Below are 16,528 nucleotides of genomic sequence, written 5' to 3' on the forward strand. Positions count from 1 at the left end.
CTCCCTCTGGGCCCTCTCCCCAAATCCAGGGTTGTTAGTGGGCTGTGACCGAAGACGGCTGCACCCAGGGCATCTGGCACTCTCTCCTCTCCGCTCCGGCACTGGTTTCATTTCCTGCAGCTGGAAAGATTTATCTGCCCCCCCTCCCCACGACCCCCTACCCCCTCCTCCCCTGCAACACAACATATGCTTCTGGTTTGGTGTGTAAGCACTGAGAAAAACCGTCCGCCGGGGCCTCCATTTTGCACAAAGGGGTAGCTGGGAAGGGGTGCGTGTGGGATGGACAAGGGCTCCTGTTTTTTTGTGGGGAGGGGGGGAGGTTTAAGAGGGGAGGGGGCTGCTCCATTTTCCTCTGGAGAGGATGGGGAACGGACCTTCTTCGCCTCGCCCAGCGAAGAAGAAAAACAGCACCACCACAACTACAAATGCAAGAATATAACCGATTGGGGGAGAGGTCTTCGGGCAGCCTGGACCGAATTTACAACCCCTTCCCCTGCAACTCCTCCTAGTTGCATCGCAATGTAGCCCCCCCCACATCCCTCCCAAGTGGCTGGTTAGTAGCAAAGACACTTGGGGGGAGCTGGAGCAGGGAAGCTTCAGCGGCTTTCAATTAGCTATAAATTACACGTAGAGGTCAGTTGCCCTGAATTTTGATCTCCGTTTTATTCATTTTTTTTATTCATTTGATTTGTCCATCGCTTACGAGATAACAGGTATAAGTATATACATAGTTATGAATACATGAAATTGGTACATATCAGAAAAATAAAAGAGACAATAGGACAGGGACGGTAGGCATGTTGGTGCGCTTATGCAAGCCCCTTACAGACCACTTAGGAAAGGGGTGAGGTCAATAGTAGACAGTCTAAGGTGAAAGTTTTGGGGGTTTGGGGAAAAAAACCACAGAGTCAGGTAGAGGATTCCAGACATTGACCCCTCTGTGGCTGAAGTCGTATTTCCTGCAATCAAGTTTGGTGCGGTTTACCTTGAGTTTGTATCTATTGTGTGCTCTTGTGTTGTTGTGGTTGACGCTGAAGTATTCATTGACCGGTAGGACATTGCAATGTATGATTTTACATACTATACTTAGATCAGACTGAAGACGGCTAGGTCCAGAATTTCAAGTCCGGTGGCATAAGGTATTCTACAACGAGTAGAGGAGTGGAGAACTCTTGTGAAATATTTCTGGACTTTCTCCACTGTGCTAATATCAGACACGTAATGCGGGTTCCAGACTGTATTCGAGTATTGGTCTAGCAAATGTTTCGTATGCTCTAGTTAGTAGTGTGAAAAACTGGTCATTTTAAAAAAAATGCTGCTGTAAACGTCGGTCACTAAAAGAACTCTTGAAATTTGAGGACTCTTTGTTCCTGCAGTTACAATCCCGTTGATTAATATCCCCCAAATTAACAAGCTTGCAAAACTTTTACTGAGTTTCCCCTTCTCTCTCTTTTGTGCTCCAGGAAAATTGGCTTCCCAAGGGCCCCCGGGCCCCATAGGGCCTAAGGGGGATGCTGGGATCCGGGGCCCTTCGGGCCTTCCTGGGGTCAAGGGCCCTGTTGGACCACAGGGTAAGTAAGCTTCTTATGGGGTGCCCTCCTGGTTTTGCCCCCTGAATCTTGAGCACCTCAGTTCAGATTCTAAAGAACATGGATTAAAACCTGCCCTTGGAGTCTTTCCTGGGTGAACATCAGGGCAGGGCTGTGATTATAGCACTTAGCAATAATAATAATAAATAGCAATAGCGCTTAGACTTATAGGCCGCTTCACGGTGCTTTCCAGCCCTCTCTACGTGGTTTTACAGAGTCAGCCTGTTGCCCCCCAACAATCTGGGTCCCCATTTTACTCACCTTGGAAGAATGGATGACCGAGTCCACCTTGAGCCGGTCAGGATCGAACTGCTGGCAGTTGGCAGAATTAGCCTGCAATGCTGCACTCTAACCACTGCGCCACCACAGCCTAGTGAGTTGCCTTGCTTGTTCTCATCCTTCTCCACTGTCTGCCTTTATTTCTTCCAGGTCCCGTAGGTCCACCTGGTCCACCAGGACAAGATGGGGCCAGGGGCTTTCCTGGTGAGAAGGGTCTCCCAGGACCCCCGGGACCTCCGGGACCCCCGGCTCCAGTCGGGCCCCAAATTTCACCAATCCCAGATCAAGGTAAAATCCAAATAAAGCTGGCTGGGGAATGCTGGGAGTTGCAGTCCATGCATCTCAGAGCTTTCCTATAATTGTTTATGTGCAGAGAGGGAGAGGGAGAGAGAGAGGAGGGAAGGAGAGAGGAGGGAAGGAGAGAGAGAAAAGAGAGAGAAAGGGAAGGGGGAGGGAGGGAGAATAAAGGCGAAGGAGAGGAGAGGAGTGGGAGAGAGAAGGGAGGGAAGAGAGAGAAAAGAGAGGGAGGAGGGAGGGAGGGAGAAAGAGGAGAAGGAGAGGAGATAAAAGGGAGAGAGAGAGAAGAGAGTGGGAGGGAGGGAGAAGATAGCAGAAGGAGAGAAGGAGGAGAGAGGAGGAAGGGAGGGAGAAAGAGAGGGAGAAGGAGAGGAGATAAAAAGGGGAGAGAAGAGAAGAGAATGGGAGGGAGGGAGAAGATAGCAGGAGAGGAGAGAGAAGGGGGAGAGAGGAGGGAGGGAAAGAGAAGAGAGAAGAGAGGGAGGAGGGAGGGAGAAAGAGAGGAGAAGGAGAGGAGAGAGAAAGGGAGAGAGAGAGAGAGAGAGAAGAGAGTGGGAGGGAGGGAGAAGATAGAGGAGAGAGAAAGGGGAAGAAAGAGAAGAGAGAGAGGAGGGAGGGAGAGAGAAGAGAGGGAGAAGGAGAATATACACGGGTGCTCTCCATGAGAGGTTCTTCATGGTCTTTCGTTTCTCCTTTGTCTTAGGAGATTTGCTTCTCTCCAACTCCTTCCCAGAAACGGCTGTAACTGGTCCAGCTGGACCTCCGGGACTTCCGGGCCCAACAGGTAAGAATTGTCACATCCCCAACCTGTCTGGAAATACCGATTGTAAAAGTCTTAATGCCTTTTGGGTGTACAATAATGGGGCAATAAACATGGTTTAAGCAGCCTAGGAACCTGGTTTCTGGGCAAATATATTACCTTAATAAATGAAAGCCGGGCGTCCAGAGGCAAGGGGACAACCGCAGCTCTCCGTCATCAGTGGGGATGACCCAAGTAAGTGAGACCTCTTCAGGACGCTTCGATCGTTGAACATCAGAACTAGATCAGGAGTCAGCAACCTGCGGCTCTGGAGCCGCATGTGGCTCTTTCGTCCCTCTGCTGTGGCTCCCTGTTGCTGGTCAGTGCCACAATTTTGAGAGGAGCTTCCGGATTTTTTTGTGGGGGGTGGGGGGGAAGCACCGCATGCCAAGAGGAGAGACCATGGCAAGGGGTGGGTTTCCTGGTTGGCTCCACAATTGACAGGGCTTTTGTTAGGACAGGTAGAGGAAAAAGGACGCTGTGCGAGGAGGAGACGCTATAGCCGTGATGGTGAACCTTTGGCACATGTGCCACAGGTGGGACGCAGAGCCATCTGTGCAGGCATGTGAACCCCAGCTAAACTTACCTGCACTGTGCATGCATGCACCTCCCAGCTGATTTTCGGCCCATTTGAGGCCATTTTTGGCCTCCCAGAGGATCAAGGGAAGCCTCTGTAGCCTCAGGAGGCCAAAAAATGGGTTTTCCAGAAATACCGGAAGTGCCCATTTTCAGCTTCCGGAGGGCCTCTGGAGCTCAGGGGAAGCCTCTGCAGCCTTTGGTGGCTCAAAAACAGGCCCGTTTCAGCACTTCTGGTATTTCTGGGAGGCCCGTTTTTCGACCTCCTGAGAGTGCAAGAGAGTGAAAAAGGCCTCAAGTGGGCCGAAAATCAGCTGGGAGGTGCGCGCAGTGCAGGGGGTAGGCAGTATTGCACGCACATGTGCAGCCCCCCCCCCGCACTGCATTTTGGGTGCCGGTGTGCGCATGCTTTCAGCATACCACAACAAAAAGGTTCACCATTACTGCTCTATAGTGATGGAACCGGACTTCCGGTCGGCTCCAGAATTGAACGGTGTTTAAGGTTGGCCAACCCCAAAACTACACCCTTCCAGACTTGGCTAGGGTTTTCCCAACCTTGACAACTTTAAGAGGCGCGGATAAGAAGTGTGTGGACTTCAATTCCCACAAATCATCTTCAGCCCCCTTTCCTATCAACAACCGTTCAGTAGAAGTAGAAGGTTGACCAAGATGTGCTTATTTTTCTTCTCTTTCTAGGTCCTCCAGGACCTGCTGGAAAACCAGGCTCTCCGGGCCGTGACGTAAGTAGACCAACCGTCTCTCCAGGAAGAGAATTTGGGAACCTGAAAGGAATTCCCTTTGGGGAAGAAGGATGGAATTCCAGTCCCTAATCTGAGACCATGGGATCGTTTCTTCCAGGGAATTCCAGGATCACCGGGTACTGATGGAGCTGCTGGTACCCTTGGACCGAAAGGCGAGAAGGTGAGTTTTCCAGTATCTGCGGAAGTTGGGGATCCCAAGCCATGTACCCCTGCAACAAAGATGGGTGAGCTACATCAAATAGTTTTCCTTCCTGGCGCCCAAATGAACAACCGACTTCACGTTGCATTGTCAGATGGTGCTCCATTCAAAATCCAAGAAAGACACCCTTAGACTCCCTTGTTATAGAGAGAAGGACTTTTACTGGAAATCAAGTGGCAGCATCAAAAGGATTCTAGATCTGAGAATTTACGCACAGAAATCACATACACGAAGTGATAGCAACGTTCCCACCCACAATAGCTCAAATAGTTCCTCCAATTGAAGATGTATATAGTGTCACGTGGGGCATCTTCAGGTGGTGATGCAGACATCTGGCCGTTGACCTTGGCCTGGTTTGATAAAGAGCTGCAGTTGCGGCAGTAAGCAAGCAAGGAAGCATAAACAATAAAGTTTTCCCCAAGTTAGACAGCTCATTCTCTAAAGCCTCCAGCACACTTCCCACCCCACAAAGGCCAGTTGTTTCACCCTCCCCCCCGTTACTATGACAGCTGAAAAGATAGCGAAAGAAAGGAGTCTTGAAGGCCGACAAGCATCTTGGTCCGTGCGTGTCCTTCAAGTCTGTTGTGATACCTGGTATAGGTAGATCTTGATTTATGGCCACCACTGTGACCAAAATTTCTGTTGTTAAAGTTGCCAAGGTTGAGAAACACTCTGTCAGGATTCTGGCAGTTACCCTCCAATTAAATCACGAGTCTCAAGCCAAACTTCCAAAAACTTCCAAAGGATTTATTAGGCGTAAACATGTCCAGCACTGCCTGGGTGTAGCTGACTCTGAGACACATAATTCATTGTCACCCTTGACCTCGGTTTTCCCCCCACCCCTCTGGACGTATCGTAATTCATATTCTCCAATGGGACACATCCATAGCCCAGAGTCATCAATCATGTTCTCCAATTAGAATTTTGCGAAGTAGAAACTTCGGTCTCCTAGTTACTATCTTTGAAAAACTATGGAATGCACTTTTGGTTTCCAAGCTGCCTCACTGCTCCCCCCTCCCTTTCTGTTGGTCACTCTAAAAAGACTATAGAATTATTTTAAGAGTTGACACACTGTCCTATATACCCTTTCTCCAAGAAAGAGAAATGTGGATATTCTCATGAATCTTGCTGTCCTCAAATACAGTATGGACCGTCTCTTACAGTGCCCATTTCCCCCGTCCTACCTGGCCAGGAGTGATGGGAGTTGTAGTCCAAATCCTTTTCAGCAAAGAGCCAGGGAGAGAGAGAGAGAGAGAGAGACTCTTCCCTTGTTTTCTAACATCTTATTTTTGGTTTCTTGCAGGGGGAATCAGGTCTCAAGGGTGACCCAGGCGAGAAGGGGTCCTGGGTACGTTTTGGGTGATATATCCCCATTTTTTCCCCCTCCCTTTCTCTCCTCTATAGTTCTTATCTTTGTGAGAGGACCCTGGCTCTTAAAACAATTGGTCCCACCTGCCCAAGGACAAGGGGGTAGCAGCCTTCCAAAGGACATTCAGCCAGAAGAAAAGGCAGAACAGTTGTGAGGTCGTCAGCTCTTCCCCCGCCCCCAATTTTTTGTCACCTCTTTCCAATTTTTAATCAAAAACATTCAAGCCAATCAATGCCAAAGAATTAACTGATAGAAGAGAGAATGTTTGTAGCTCAGGTTTGGTCCTCTCCAAGCTCGGTGGTTTTCTTGCAGACATCTCATAACCCAACTAGGCAATGTCATCAGTGTTGGAAGGGAGTGGGGTTTGTGGAGAGGAGGAGCGGGGAGGAGGACTGTGGGGTCCTTGGTGCTCTCTCAGCTTGATGATTTTCTTGCAGACGTCTCATAATCCAACTAGGCAATGTCATCAGTGCTAGAAGGGATTTGGGTGATGGAGGAAGGAAAGGAAGGAACGAAGGATGGAAGGAACGAAGGATGGAAGGAAGGAATGAAGGATGGAAGGAAAGGAAGGAAGGAACAAAGGATGGAAGGAAGGAACGAAGGATGGAAAGAAAGGAAGGAAGGATGGAAGGAAGGAACCAAGAATGGAAGGAAGGAACGAAGGATGGAATGAAGGAATGAAGGATGGAAGGAAGGAACAAAGGATGGATGGAAGGAATGAAGGATGGAAGGAAGGAACGAAGGATGGAAGGAATGAAGGATGGAAGGAACGAAGGATGGATGGAAGGAATGAAGGATGGAGGGAAGAAGGGAGAGGGAGGGTTGGTGGATTAGAGGAGGAAGAGGATTGTAGGGTCCTTGGTGCTCTCTGAGCTTGATGGTTTTCTTCCAGGCGTTTCATGACCCAGCTAGGTAACATCATCAGGGCTAGAAGGGTTTGCATGGAGGAGGTGGAGGACTTTGGGGTCCTTAGTGCTCTCTGAGCTTGATGGTTTTATTGCAGGTGTTTCATGACCCAACTAGGTAACATCATCAGTGCTAAAAGGAGCTGGGTGAGGAAGGAAGGAAGGAAGGAAGGAAGGAAGGACGGAAGGAAGGAAGGGAGAGAGGGAGAGGAGAGGAAGGACTGTGGAATCTTGGGTGCTCAGCCACAGCTCAGCCAAGGAGAAGCTGGTCAGGAAAAGCTGGTTTAGATGCCCCCTGGAGCTCTGAGACCAAACCCCTGTAAAGCATGAACCACAAAGGAATGAATTCATAATCACCAATTAACCCGTCGCGGCTGGGCCACGGGACGTGGTCACGGCAAACTTCCTGCACGCTGGACCGAGGATTGGCGTGGATGGCTTCCAGGTTCTAACCCTGTACTTCTTCGGAGTGGGAGGGAGGCGTTTGCAGGCACCCGAGGATGTAATGCAAAAAACAAAAGCACCCCCTTCCCCCACCCCCAACCTTCTCCTGACAGCATGCTGGCTCCCCATTTTTAGCCGGTTGAGTTCCCCAAATCCTGCACCAGCTGGTTGTCTTTGCCTGCATGGCATCTCCGTCCCCAGAAAAATTGTGCATGAAAGACTAAACTGCCCTTCCTGCCTGTGAATAATAATTGCATTCACACACACACACACACACACACACACACACACACACACACTCTGTGATGACCCAAAGGGGCGTGGCACAAAGGTCACACAGTCACATAATCAGTAGGAGTCCTTTTATTAGCTCCAACTTGGCCCCCAATGTCCTGGTTACCTGCTGGGTTGGAGAAAAACTCTCCCAGGAACAGCCAAGTCCAAAACGTGGTCAACAAAAACTGTAACTGTAAGTCCAATCAAGGCAAGATGAGGTAATTAGTCTGGCAGGGCAGGAGAAGGACTTCCAGCCATAAAGGAACGGACGTAATTAACCCGGTTGGGAGGATGCCCGGAACGCAGATAACCAAAGTCAACACAAGATAAACTCATGTTTGTTCCCAGCAGCCACCATTCTCAGCATGCATCTCTTTTAAGCTCCCTTCCTAGCTGTAGCTAGTGAAGGGAATCAGGGCCCTTTCCTCCCCCGTAAGCCACGCAACTCATGTTGCTCCCTTCTCCGTTCCTCCCTGCGTGCCCTAGGATGAAGAGGGAGTGGGCCTGAGTCTTCCTCTAAACTCCCTCTCCCTTGTTCTACCTCTCCCCTGCTCTGCCCAGCCGGACTTTGCCCTTCCCCAGTTTCCTCCACAGCCAAGGGAGCCACGCTCCCACTTCCTGTCAGTTGTTCCTCTTCCTCCTTGGATTCAGACTCTGGGGGGGGGGCATCACATGCATACACACACACACACACACACACACACACACGAGCGTTTGGGGGCTCGGGATGCCTGCGAGAAAGTTGGGCCATCTAGGAAAGGCATGGCGGACCCCTTTCTCTCCTTTCTCTCTCTCTCTCTCTCACTCCCCACTCCCCACCCTTGCACACGTGTGTGTGCGTGCCTTCCTTTCACGGCTGTGTCTGTCTCTTTCGTCCGCAGGGGGAGGGTTTACACCAGCTCCGAGAGGCTTTGAAGATTTTAGCAGAAAGGGTTTTAATCTTGGAGGCCATGATTGGGCTGCATGGTGAGTAGAGACAGGGAAAGGAAGGAGGAGGAGGAGGAGGAGGAGGAGGAGAGGCCGAAACACCAAGTTGTAGCAGCTCTCGGGGCGAAGGGGGGCCGGGGTCTCGGAGCCCGCCTCCCTCCAATCTTGAGCTCCCCGGACAGAAAGGGGGCTGCAGCTTATGGCACCCCAGATTTTGTCTCCTCTTGATGGAGGAAGGAACCAAGGTAGAGGAGGCTCTTCTGGAAGGGATGCATCTCTCGGGAGAAGCTGCCCGGACTGTCCTGTCTCTTCGTTTGGGAGGGTGGGAGCTGGATTGTGCGTATTAAAAGGGAGATATCCCACTCCGGCCAGGTGGCCTGGCTCCTCCCTTCCTCCTCTTCCCTTCCCTCCCACCTATCTTTCCCCTTTCTCATGCTCCTCTTTACCTTCCTTCCTTCCTTCCCCCCTCCCTCCCTCCACCAACCTTCCTTTTCCCTTTCTCGTGCTTTTCCTCCCTCCTTCCCTTTTCCCTTCGTCATGCTCTTTTCACTCCTTCTTTTTTCCTCCCTCCCTTCTTTCCTCCCTTCCTCCTTTCTCGTGCTCTTTTGTTTCTTTCCTTCCTACCTTTTCCCTTTCTCATGCTTTTCCTCCCTCTTTTCCCTTTCTCTTGCCCCTCTTTTCCTTCCTTCCTTCTTTCTTTCTTTCTTTCTTTTCTTCCTCCCTCCCTTCTTTCACCCTTTATCATGCTCTTTTCCTTCCTTCCTTGCTTCCTTCCTTCTTTCTTTCTTTCTTTTTCTTCCTCCCTCCCTCCCTTTTTCCTTCCTTCCCCCTTTCTCATACTCTTTTGTTTCTTTCCTTCTTTCTTTCCTTCCTACCTTTTCCCTTTCTCATGCCCCTCTTTTCCTTCCTTCCTTCCTTCTTTCTTTTCTTTCTTCCTCCCTCCCTTCTTTCACTCTTTCTCATGCTCTTTTCCTTCCTTCCTTCCTTCTTTCTTCCTCCCTTTTTCACCCTTTCTCATGCTCTTTTCCTTCCTTCCTTCCTTCCTTCCTTCCTTCCTTCCTTCCTTCCTTCTTTCTTCCTCCCTCCTTTTTTTCACCCTTTCTCATGCTCTTTCCTTCCTTCCTTCCTTCCTTCCTTCCTTCCTTCCTTCCTTCCTTCCTTCCTTCCTTCTTTCTTCCTCCCTCCCTTTTTTCACCCTTTCTCATGCTCTTTTCCTTCCTTCCTTCCTTCCTTCCTTCCTTCCTTCCTTCCTTCCTTCCCTCCCTCCCTCCATCCCTCCCTCCCTTTTTTCCTCCCTTCCTCCTTTCTCGTGCTCTTTGTTTCTTTCCTTCTTTCTTTCCTTCCTACCTTTTCCCTTTCTCATGCTTTTCCTCCCTCTTTTCCCTTTCTCATGCCCTCTTTTCCTTCCTTCCTTTTCTTTTCTTTCTTCCTCCCTCCCTTCTTTCACTCTTTCTCATGCTCTTTTCCTTCCTTCCTTCCTTCTTTCTTCCTCCCTCCCTTTTTTCACCCTTTCTCATGCTCTTTTCCTTCCTTCCTTCCTTCCTTCCTTCCTTCCTTCTTTCTTCCTCCCTCCCTTTTTCACCCTTTCTCATGCTCTTTTCCTTCCTTCCTTCCTTCCTTCCTTCCTTCCTTCCTTCCTTCCTTCCTTCCTTCTTTCTTCCTCCCTCCCTTTTTCACCCTTTCTCATGCTCTTTTCCTTCCTTTCTTCCTTCCTTCCTTCCTTCCTTCCTTCCTTCTTTCTTCCTCCCTCCCTTTTTTCACCCTTTCTCATGCTCTTTTCCTTCCTTCCTTCCTTCCTTCCTTCCTTCCCTCCCTCCCTCCATCCCTCCCTCCCTTTTTCCTCCCTTCCTCCTTTCTCGTGCTCTTTTGTTTCTTTCCTTCTTTCTTTCCTTCCTTCCTTCCTTCCTTCTTTCTTCCTCCCTCCCTTTTTCACCCTTTCTCATGCTCTTTTCCTTCCTTTCTTCCTTCCTTCCTTCCTTCCTTCCTTCCTTCCTTCCTTCTTTCTTCCTCCCTCCCTTTTTCACCCTTTCTCATGCTCTTTTCCTTCCTTCCTTCCTTCCTTCCTTCCTTCCTTCCTTCCCTCCCTCCCTCCATCCCTCCCTCCCTTTTTTCCTCCCTTCCTCCTTTCTCGTGCTCTTTTGTTTCTTTCCTTCTTTCTTTCCTTCCTACCTTTTCCCTTTCTCATGCTTTTCCTCCCTCTTTTCCCTTTCTCATGCCCCTCTTTTCCTTCCTTCCTTTTCTTTTCTTTCTTCCTCCCTCCCTTCTTTCACTCTTTCTCATGCTCTTTTCCTTCCTTCCTTCCTTCTTTCTTCCTCCCTCCCTTTTTTCACCCTTTCTCATGCTCTTTTCCTTCCTTCCTTCCTTCCTTCCTTCCTTCTTTCTTCCTCCCTCCCTTTTTCACCCTTTCTCATGCTCTTTTCCTTCCTTCCTTCCTTCCTTCCTTCTTTCTTCCTCCCTCCCTTTTTTCACCCTTTCTCATGCTCTTTTCCTTCCTTCCTTCCTTCCTTCCTTCCTTCCTTCTTTCTTCCTCCCTCCCTTTTTTCACCCTTTCTCATGCTCTTTTCCTTCCTTTCTTCCTTCCTTCCTTCCTTCCTTCCTTCCTTCCTTCTTTCTTCCTCCCTCCCTTTTTCACCCTTTCTCATGCTCTTTTCCTTCCTTCCTTCCTTCCTTCCTTCCTTCCTTCCCTCCCTCCCTCCATCCCTCCCTCCCTTTTTTCCTCCCTTCCTCCTTTCTCGTGCTCTTTTGTTTCTTTCCTTCTTTCTTTCCTTCCTACCTTTTCCCTTTCTCATGCTTTTCCTCCCTCTTTTCCCTTTCTCATGCCCCTCTTTTCCTTCCTTCCTTTTCTTTTCTTTCTTCCTCCCTCCCTTCTTTCACTCTTTCTCATGCTCTTTTCCTTCCTTCCTTCCTTCTTTCTTCCTCCCTCCTTTTTTCACCCTTTCTCATGCTCTTTTCCTTCCTTCCTTCCTTCCTTCCTTCCTTCCTTCTTTCTTCCTCCCTCCCTTTTTTTCACCCTTTCTCATGCTCTTTTCCTTCCTTCCTTCCTTCCTTCCTTCCTTCCTTCCTTCTTTCTTCCTCCCTCCCTTTTTCACCCTTTCTCATGCTCTTTTCCTTCCTTCCTTCCTTCCTTCCTTCCTTCCTTCCTTCCTTCCTTCCTTCCTTTCCTTCCTTCCTCCCTCCCTCCCTCCATCCCTCCCTCCCCTTTTTTCCTTCCTTCCCCCTTTCTCATGCCCTTTTCCTCCCTCCTTCCCTCCCTCCCTTCCTAGAGACGCGGCTTTATAGGCAGGTACCTAAGCCCTTGACCGGGATTTGGACCCATTAGCCTTCAGAGGGCTCCCCCTGGCGAGAACAGAAAGGGGAAAAATATATATATATATATATATTTTACGATGTTTTGGTGAGGGATGCTGTATGGTAGACTCCCAGAAAATAGAAAGAAAGTTACTTCTTAAAAACAAAAAAAAGCACCTTTTGGGACAACCTGGATAAGTGAGCATCTGCATAAACATGATGCGAAGATGCACTGTAGATTTCCTTGGGATTTCTCCAGAGTTCCTTTTCCCATGAAAGAAAGCGTCCGTTGGTGTATTTTACTCTTAAGAGGCTGGGAAATTTCTTTCAGATTTTTATAGCTGGCCCTTTTGAGCCTCCTTGAGGGTAGATGGGATAGCAAGGAGGCTGCAGACAATGTCGTTAAAAAAGGCACCGCTACACTTTGTCACTAAATGATTTTTATTTTTTTTAAAAAAAGCAGAAATCTTTTGTGCAGCAAAAGTGATCTTTATTTTCATTCGGGTTGTCCTCCACCTTGCTTAACGACCGCTCCGAGTTAACAACAGCATTGCAAAACGCGGCTGACAGCGGGTCCTCATGCTTATGACCGTTGCGGCAAAACCCGATTGCAGTCCAGGCTCTTTGGCAACTGGACTGCATGATTGGACGGTTGTGGTATCCAAGGCGAAATAAGATCGCCCTTTAAGAGCAGAGGTGAAGGTTGATGGATAAATTAACCTTAGCGCTTAAGGAAAAAGAAACATCAGGTTATAGAAGCTGGGAATGCTGGCATGACTGGATAGATCAAAAATAGAAAATATATTAGTAAATACTGTAAAATGTAAAAGAGGTAGCAATTATATACTCGCAATCAGATGTATTTGTAAATATGTCACCAATATTGATAACAAACAAGGAACCATAGACTGTCGATAATAGAATTGCTAGTTTTTAATCGTTTTTTTTATTTCTGTGTGTTTGTGTATGTGTTTGTTTGACATTTTAGTTGTGTAATCAATAAAGTTTGTTTAGAAAAAACAAAGAGCAGAGGCGGTGGTAGGGAAACGACGGCCCTTTAATGACTCGTGGACTTCGACTCCCAGAATTCCAGAGCCAGCAATGAACGAGAATTCTGGGAGTTGAAGTCCACAAGTCATTAAAGGGCCGCCGTTTCCCCACCGCCCCCGATTTATAGTATTCCCAGCCAGCTTTTGACAGGCAAACTTGGAACCTTTCCTTCCCACAGGTTCCATACATGGGAGAAATACCCGAGTGCCTTTCTCTCTGCCCCACAAGGAAGACCCTCTGCCCTCCACTCATTCCCCCAGCCCCCGCCCTCCAATGTGCCACCTTTCCAGAGGACCCTGGCTTCTGGTTCTTGGGCTCAGGACTTTCCCCTCTCCAACTGCCCTTCTTGTTCCTTCTGGGTGGGTCAGTCAATTTCCGCTCTGCTCTTCTCGCTCCCCGCCAGGCCATTAGCTTGCCAAGCTTCCTAGAACAGCAAGCCCAGCTGGAGCTCCTGGCTAGGAGAGTCACCTTGCTGGAAGCTATCATCTGGCCAGGTAATGCTCAGTGCCGAGGGCCTGTCTCCCCCCCCTCCCCTTCCTGTTCTTCCAACGCATGGTGCATTATTCACCAGGATCCCGGCGCCCAGAGGTCACCCTGGCAGCTGCCATGGGGTTTTCACCTTCTACCTCCGTTCCAAAAGTTTGCATGCCGGCCTTTTCCTGTTGCGCCCATCGCCTTCCTGAACACACGTTCTTTTTTTTCTCTTTTTTTTCTTCCCCTCTTCCCTTTTAAAAAAATCCTAGCATGGTTTGGCCTGCCTTGACTCCCTTGCTGGTGGGAAGGGTGGTGGTGCGGATGGATACATCCTCTGGCTGCAGGATTGGAGGGGCATCGAAAGATTCCAGCTCCGCGGTATCGAAACAAACGAGATTCGGATGGCTGGAGTTGTAGAATCCCAGATTCTGCTGGGAATTCTTTGCACCTGCTCGGTGGCATCTCCAGCTAGCCTGCATGCACTAAAAAAAAAAATACAGCTTGCACCCATCCAGCAGGGGTGGAATAAACCCTCAATTTTGGGGGTCAGGGGGATAGGTGTCCAGCTCCATTGAGACTGCAGCTCAGTGGCGGGATTCAGCTAGTTCGTACCAGTTCAGGAAAACCGGTTAACTTTCTCAGCAGTTTGACAAACCGGTTGTTGGAAGAAATCATCACGGCCAGGGGTGGGATTCTACCAGTTTGCACCTATTGGCTAGAACCGGTTGTTAACACTCTAAGCAGTTTGGAGAACCGGTTGTTAGAAGAAATTGCTGGGCTAATCCTGTAAGGAAGGCAGGAAGGAAACATTCTGGTGTTGCTTACAGAAACTGCCTCTCCGTTAACCCTTATTACATTCTTGGGCAGGACTAGACTTCCTGTCTCAGAAACTTCTCTGGAGTTTTTTTTCCCCTCCTTTGCTGGTACTTTGCTTGTGTGGAGTGGCCATTCAAAGTTGCAATGGCACTGAAAAAAGTAACTTACGACCATTTTTCACACTTATGACTGTTGCAGCATCCCCACAGTCATGAGAGGCCAGGCGAGGAGATGCGTGCCTCGATGTGAGTGATGTTGAGTTGGCCACACCCAGCCAGTCACATGACCCACCAAGCCATGCCCACCAACTAAGCCACGCCCAGAAAACCGGTTGTTAAAAATTTTTTGAATCCCACCCCTGATTACGGCGGAGAACCGGTCATTCAATTATTTGAATCCCACCACTGCTGCAGCCGTTCCTGCAGCTAAAAGTTCCCGGCTGACCGTTTCTTCCTCCGTTGGCAGAACCAGATCTGGGATCCGGCTTTGATCCGACCGCTACGGGCGTTTCCGGCTACGATCGCAATAAGCGCAACGAGAACATGGCGGCCTACCGGGTGAGCTCACACCATCTTTCTCGGAAGGGAGAGGAGAGGAAGAAATGAAGAAGGTTCTGCCCACCATCTGGCAAAGAAGAAGAATCACGTCTGGACTGAGGGACCTCCGAGGTGGAGGGAGCACCAGGCTCTCCTCCTCCTCCTCCTCCTCCCTCTGCCTTGGACCAGTGGTGAAGGAGACAGTGGGGTTGGGTGGGGCTGTTCGATGAACCAGGTTGGGGACGGGACCCTGCTAACAAATCCTCCTCTGTATTTATTTGTTCTTTTCACACGGGGGATTTGTTCCTGCTCTGGAACCAATAGGAATAGATGGTGTGGCAGAGGTCTCCAAACTTGGCCACTTTAAGACTTGTGGACTTCCAACTCCCAGGATTCTCCAGCCAGCATAGTTTAACTCTCTTGCAATCCCTTCCTCTGCAATCTCTCTCCACTTTAGGAGATTAAGAGAGAGAAAAAGCAGGCATGGCTGTCTGGGGGATTCTGGGAGTTGAAGTCCAAAGTGGCCAAGGTTGGAGACTCCTGGTATAAAGTCACATCGTCTTCAGGTTGATGTTCTTTAGCTTGAGCTCAACCATGTAACCTTCAAGTCCTTTACACCTGTGGCATACCTGTGGGACAGGATGTTCACCTCTGCCTGGGACTACAAAAACAGGCCAGCTCCCAAGAAATGCGCCCCAGAGACCTGGGCCTTTGATTCCCAGGGGAGCAGTGGGCATAGAGCAGAGGTCCCCAAACTTGGCCACTTTAAGACTGGTGGACTTCCAACTCCCAGGATTCTCCAGCCAGCATAGTTTAACCCTCTTGCAATCCCTTCCTCTGCAATCTCTCTCCGCTTTAGGAGATTACGAGAGAGAAAAAGCAGGTACAGCTCGCTGGATAATTCTGGGAGTTGAAGTCCACCAGTCTAAAATGTTGTCAAATTTGGGGACCAGGTGTTATATTTTTTTGGGGGGAGGGAGGTCTCGGCTTGCCTGTCACTTGCCAAAGATCCCCTCTTGTGGTCAGATTGGACCACAGTTTGGCAACGGTGGGTCCAACACATCCAGCCTTTTCCCACCTTCTTGCCCGCGGTGGCATCTCTCTGGCACGTGTTCAGAAGCTCCAGAGACGCTTCCTTTCTTGCTGTTTGTTCAAGTTTGGAACCTCAATGTTACTTTTTTTTTTTAATTGGATCTTTTCTCCTTTTTGGTCTGGAAAACAAAACAAAACACCACCCAAACCCAGCCATTCCTCATTCTATAAAGCTGTATTTCTCAATCTTTTAAAAGACGTTGACTGGCTGGGGAATTCAGGGAGTCAAAAGTCCACATGTCTTCAAAAGCTCCCAGAGTGGAGAAACCACCACAAATGGATGGAGATGGAATGAAAGAATCTTGTGGCGCTTGGTGGATAAACCGACTAATTGTTGTTGCCCCAAACTCTGGGTGTTCGGTGGAAAGAAACCGGAATCTGCACAAAACTTACACGGAATTAAGATGGGAGTCTTTATTGATGGTCTCAACTTTTTTGAAATTTGTATATTTCTCCTAACGGTCTTCTTTTATTATTTTTTTTGGAAAAAGATTTGTTGGGGAGGGACGGTAGCGAAGCAAGGATTGCTAGCTTGCCCTTTCCAGCATCGGTTAACAATTTTATGGGACGGGGGAAATATATTTTCTTCTGTTTAAAGAATAGTCTTTGTGCCTCTTCGCGTCTTCTGTCTGCTTGATCTGCATTTTTAAAAAATGAATGGAAACTTTGTGCAGCTAACACAGGGCATGTTTTCCTGGATGCTTCCCTTGGGATCCCGAAGGCTCATTCTTATTACACCCCACTTTTTAAACAGGTCCTTGGTTTTAAAAGTGTAAATGGGTGGATAGGCTTGGCAAAAACCGCCTTGGGTTCCTGCAATTCGGTTCCTTTTGCATGCAACCGGGGTGGGG

The 16,528-nt window shown here is 49.0% G+C and overlaps 1 protein-coding gene across 4 annotated transcripts in view; it reads left to right on the forward strand.

Annotated features, from left to right (window-relative positions):
• The window catches only part of EMID1 (EMI domain containing 1), a 28,330-nt gene extending 12,053 nt beyond the window's left edge, over positions 1–16,277 (forward strand). The window contains exons 7-14 of one of the 4 annotated variants that reach the window (XM_087913137.1): positions 1,464–1,571; positions 2,019–2,156; positions 2,869–2,949; positions 4,237–4,280; positions 4,399–4,461; positions 5,804–5,848; positions 13,163–13,253; positions 14,515–16,277. In XM_087913137.1, the coding sequence (XP_087769263.1) occupies positions 1,464–1,571; positions 2,019–2,156; positions 2,869–2,949; positions 4,237–4,280; positions 4,399–4,461; positions 5,804–5,848; positions 13,163–13,253; positions 14,515–14,654 (710 nt within the window). In that variant the 3' untranslated portion in view covers positions 14,655–16,277. Of the gene's footprint in view, positions 1–1,463; positions 1,572–2,018; positions 2,157–2,868; positions 2,950–4,236; positions 4,281–4,398; positions 4,462–5,803; positions 5,849–8,375; positions 8,461–13,162; positions 13,254–14,514 lie in introns of those variants that run through there. The other 3 variants (XM_087913141.1, XM_026722197.2, XM_087913140.1) reach the window with 3 other exon arrangements.
• The last annotated feature ends 251 nt before the right edge of the window (positions 16,278–16,528 follow it).

Source organism: Pseudonaja textilis, chromosome 15 (assembly GCF_049901715.1).
Source record: "Pseudonaja textilis isolate UNSWEBS1 chromosome 15, rPseTex1.2, whole genome shotgun sequence".
NCBI lineage: Eukaryota > Metazoa > Chordata > Lepidosauria > Squamata > Elapidae > Pseudonaja > Pseudonaja textilis.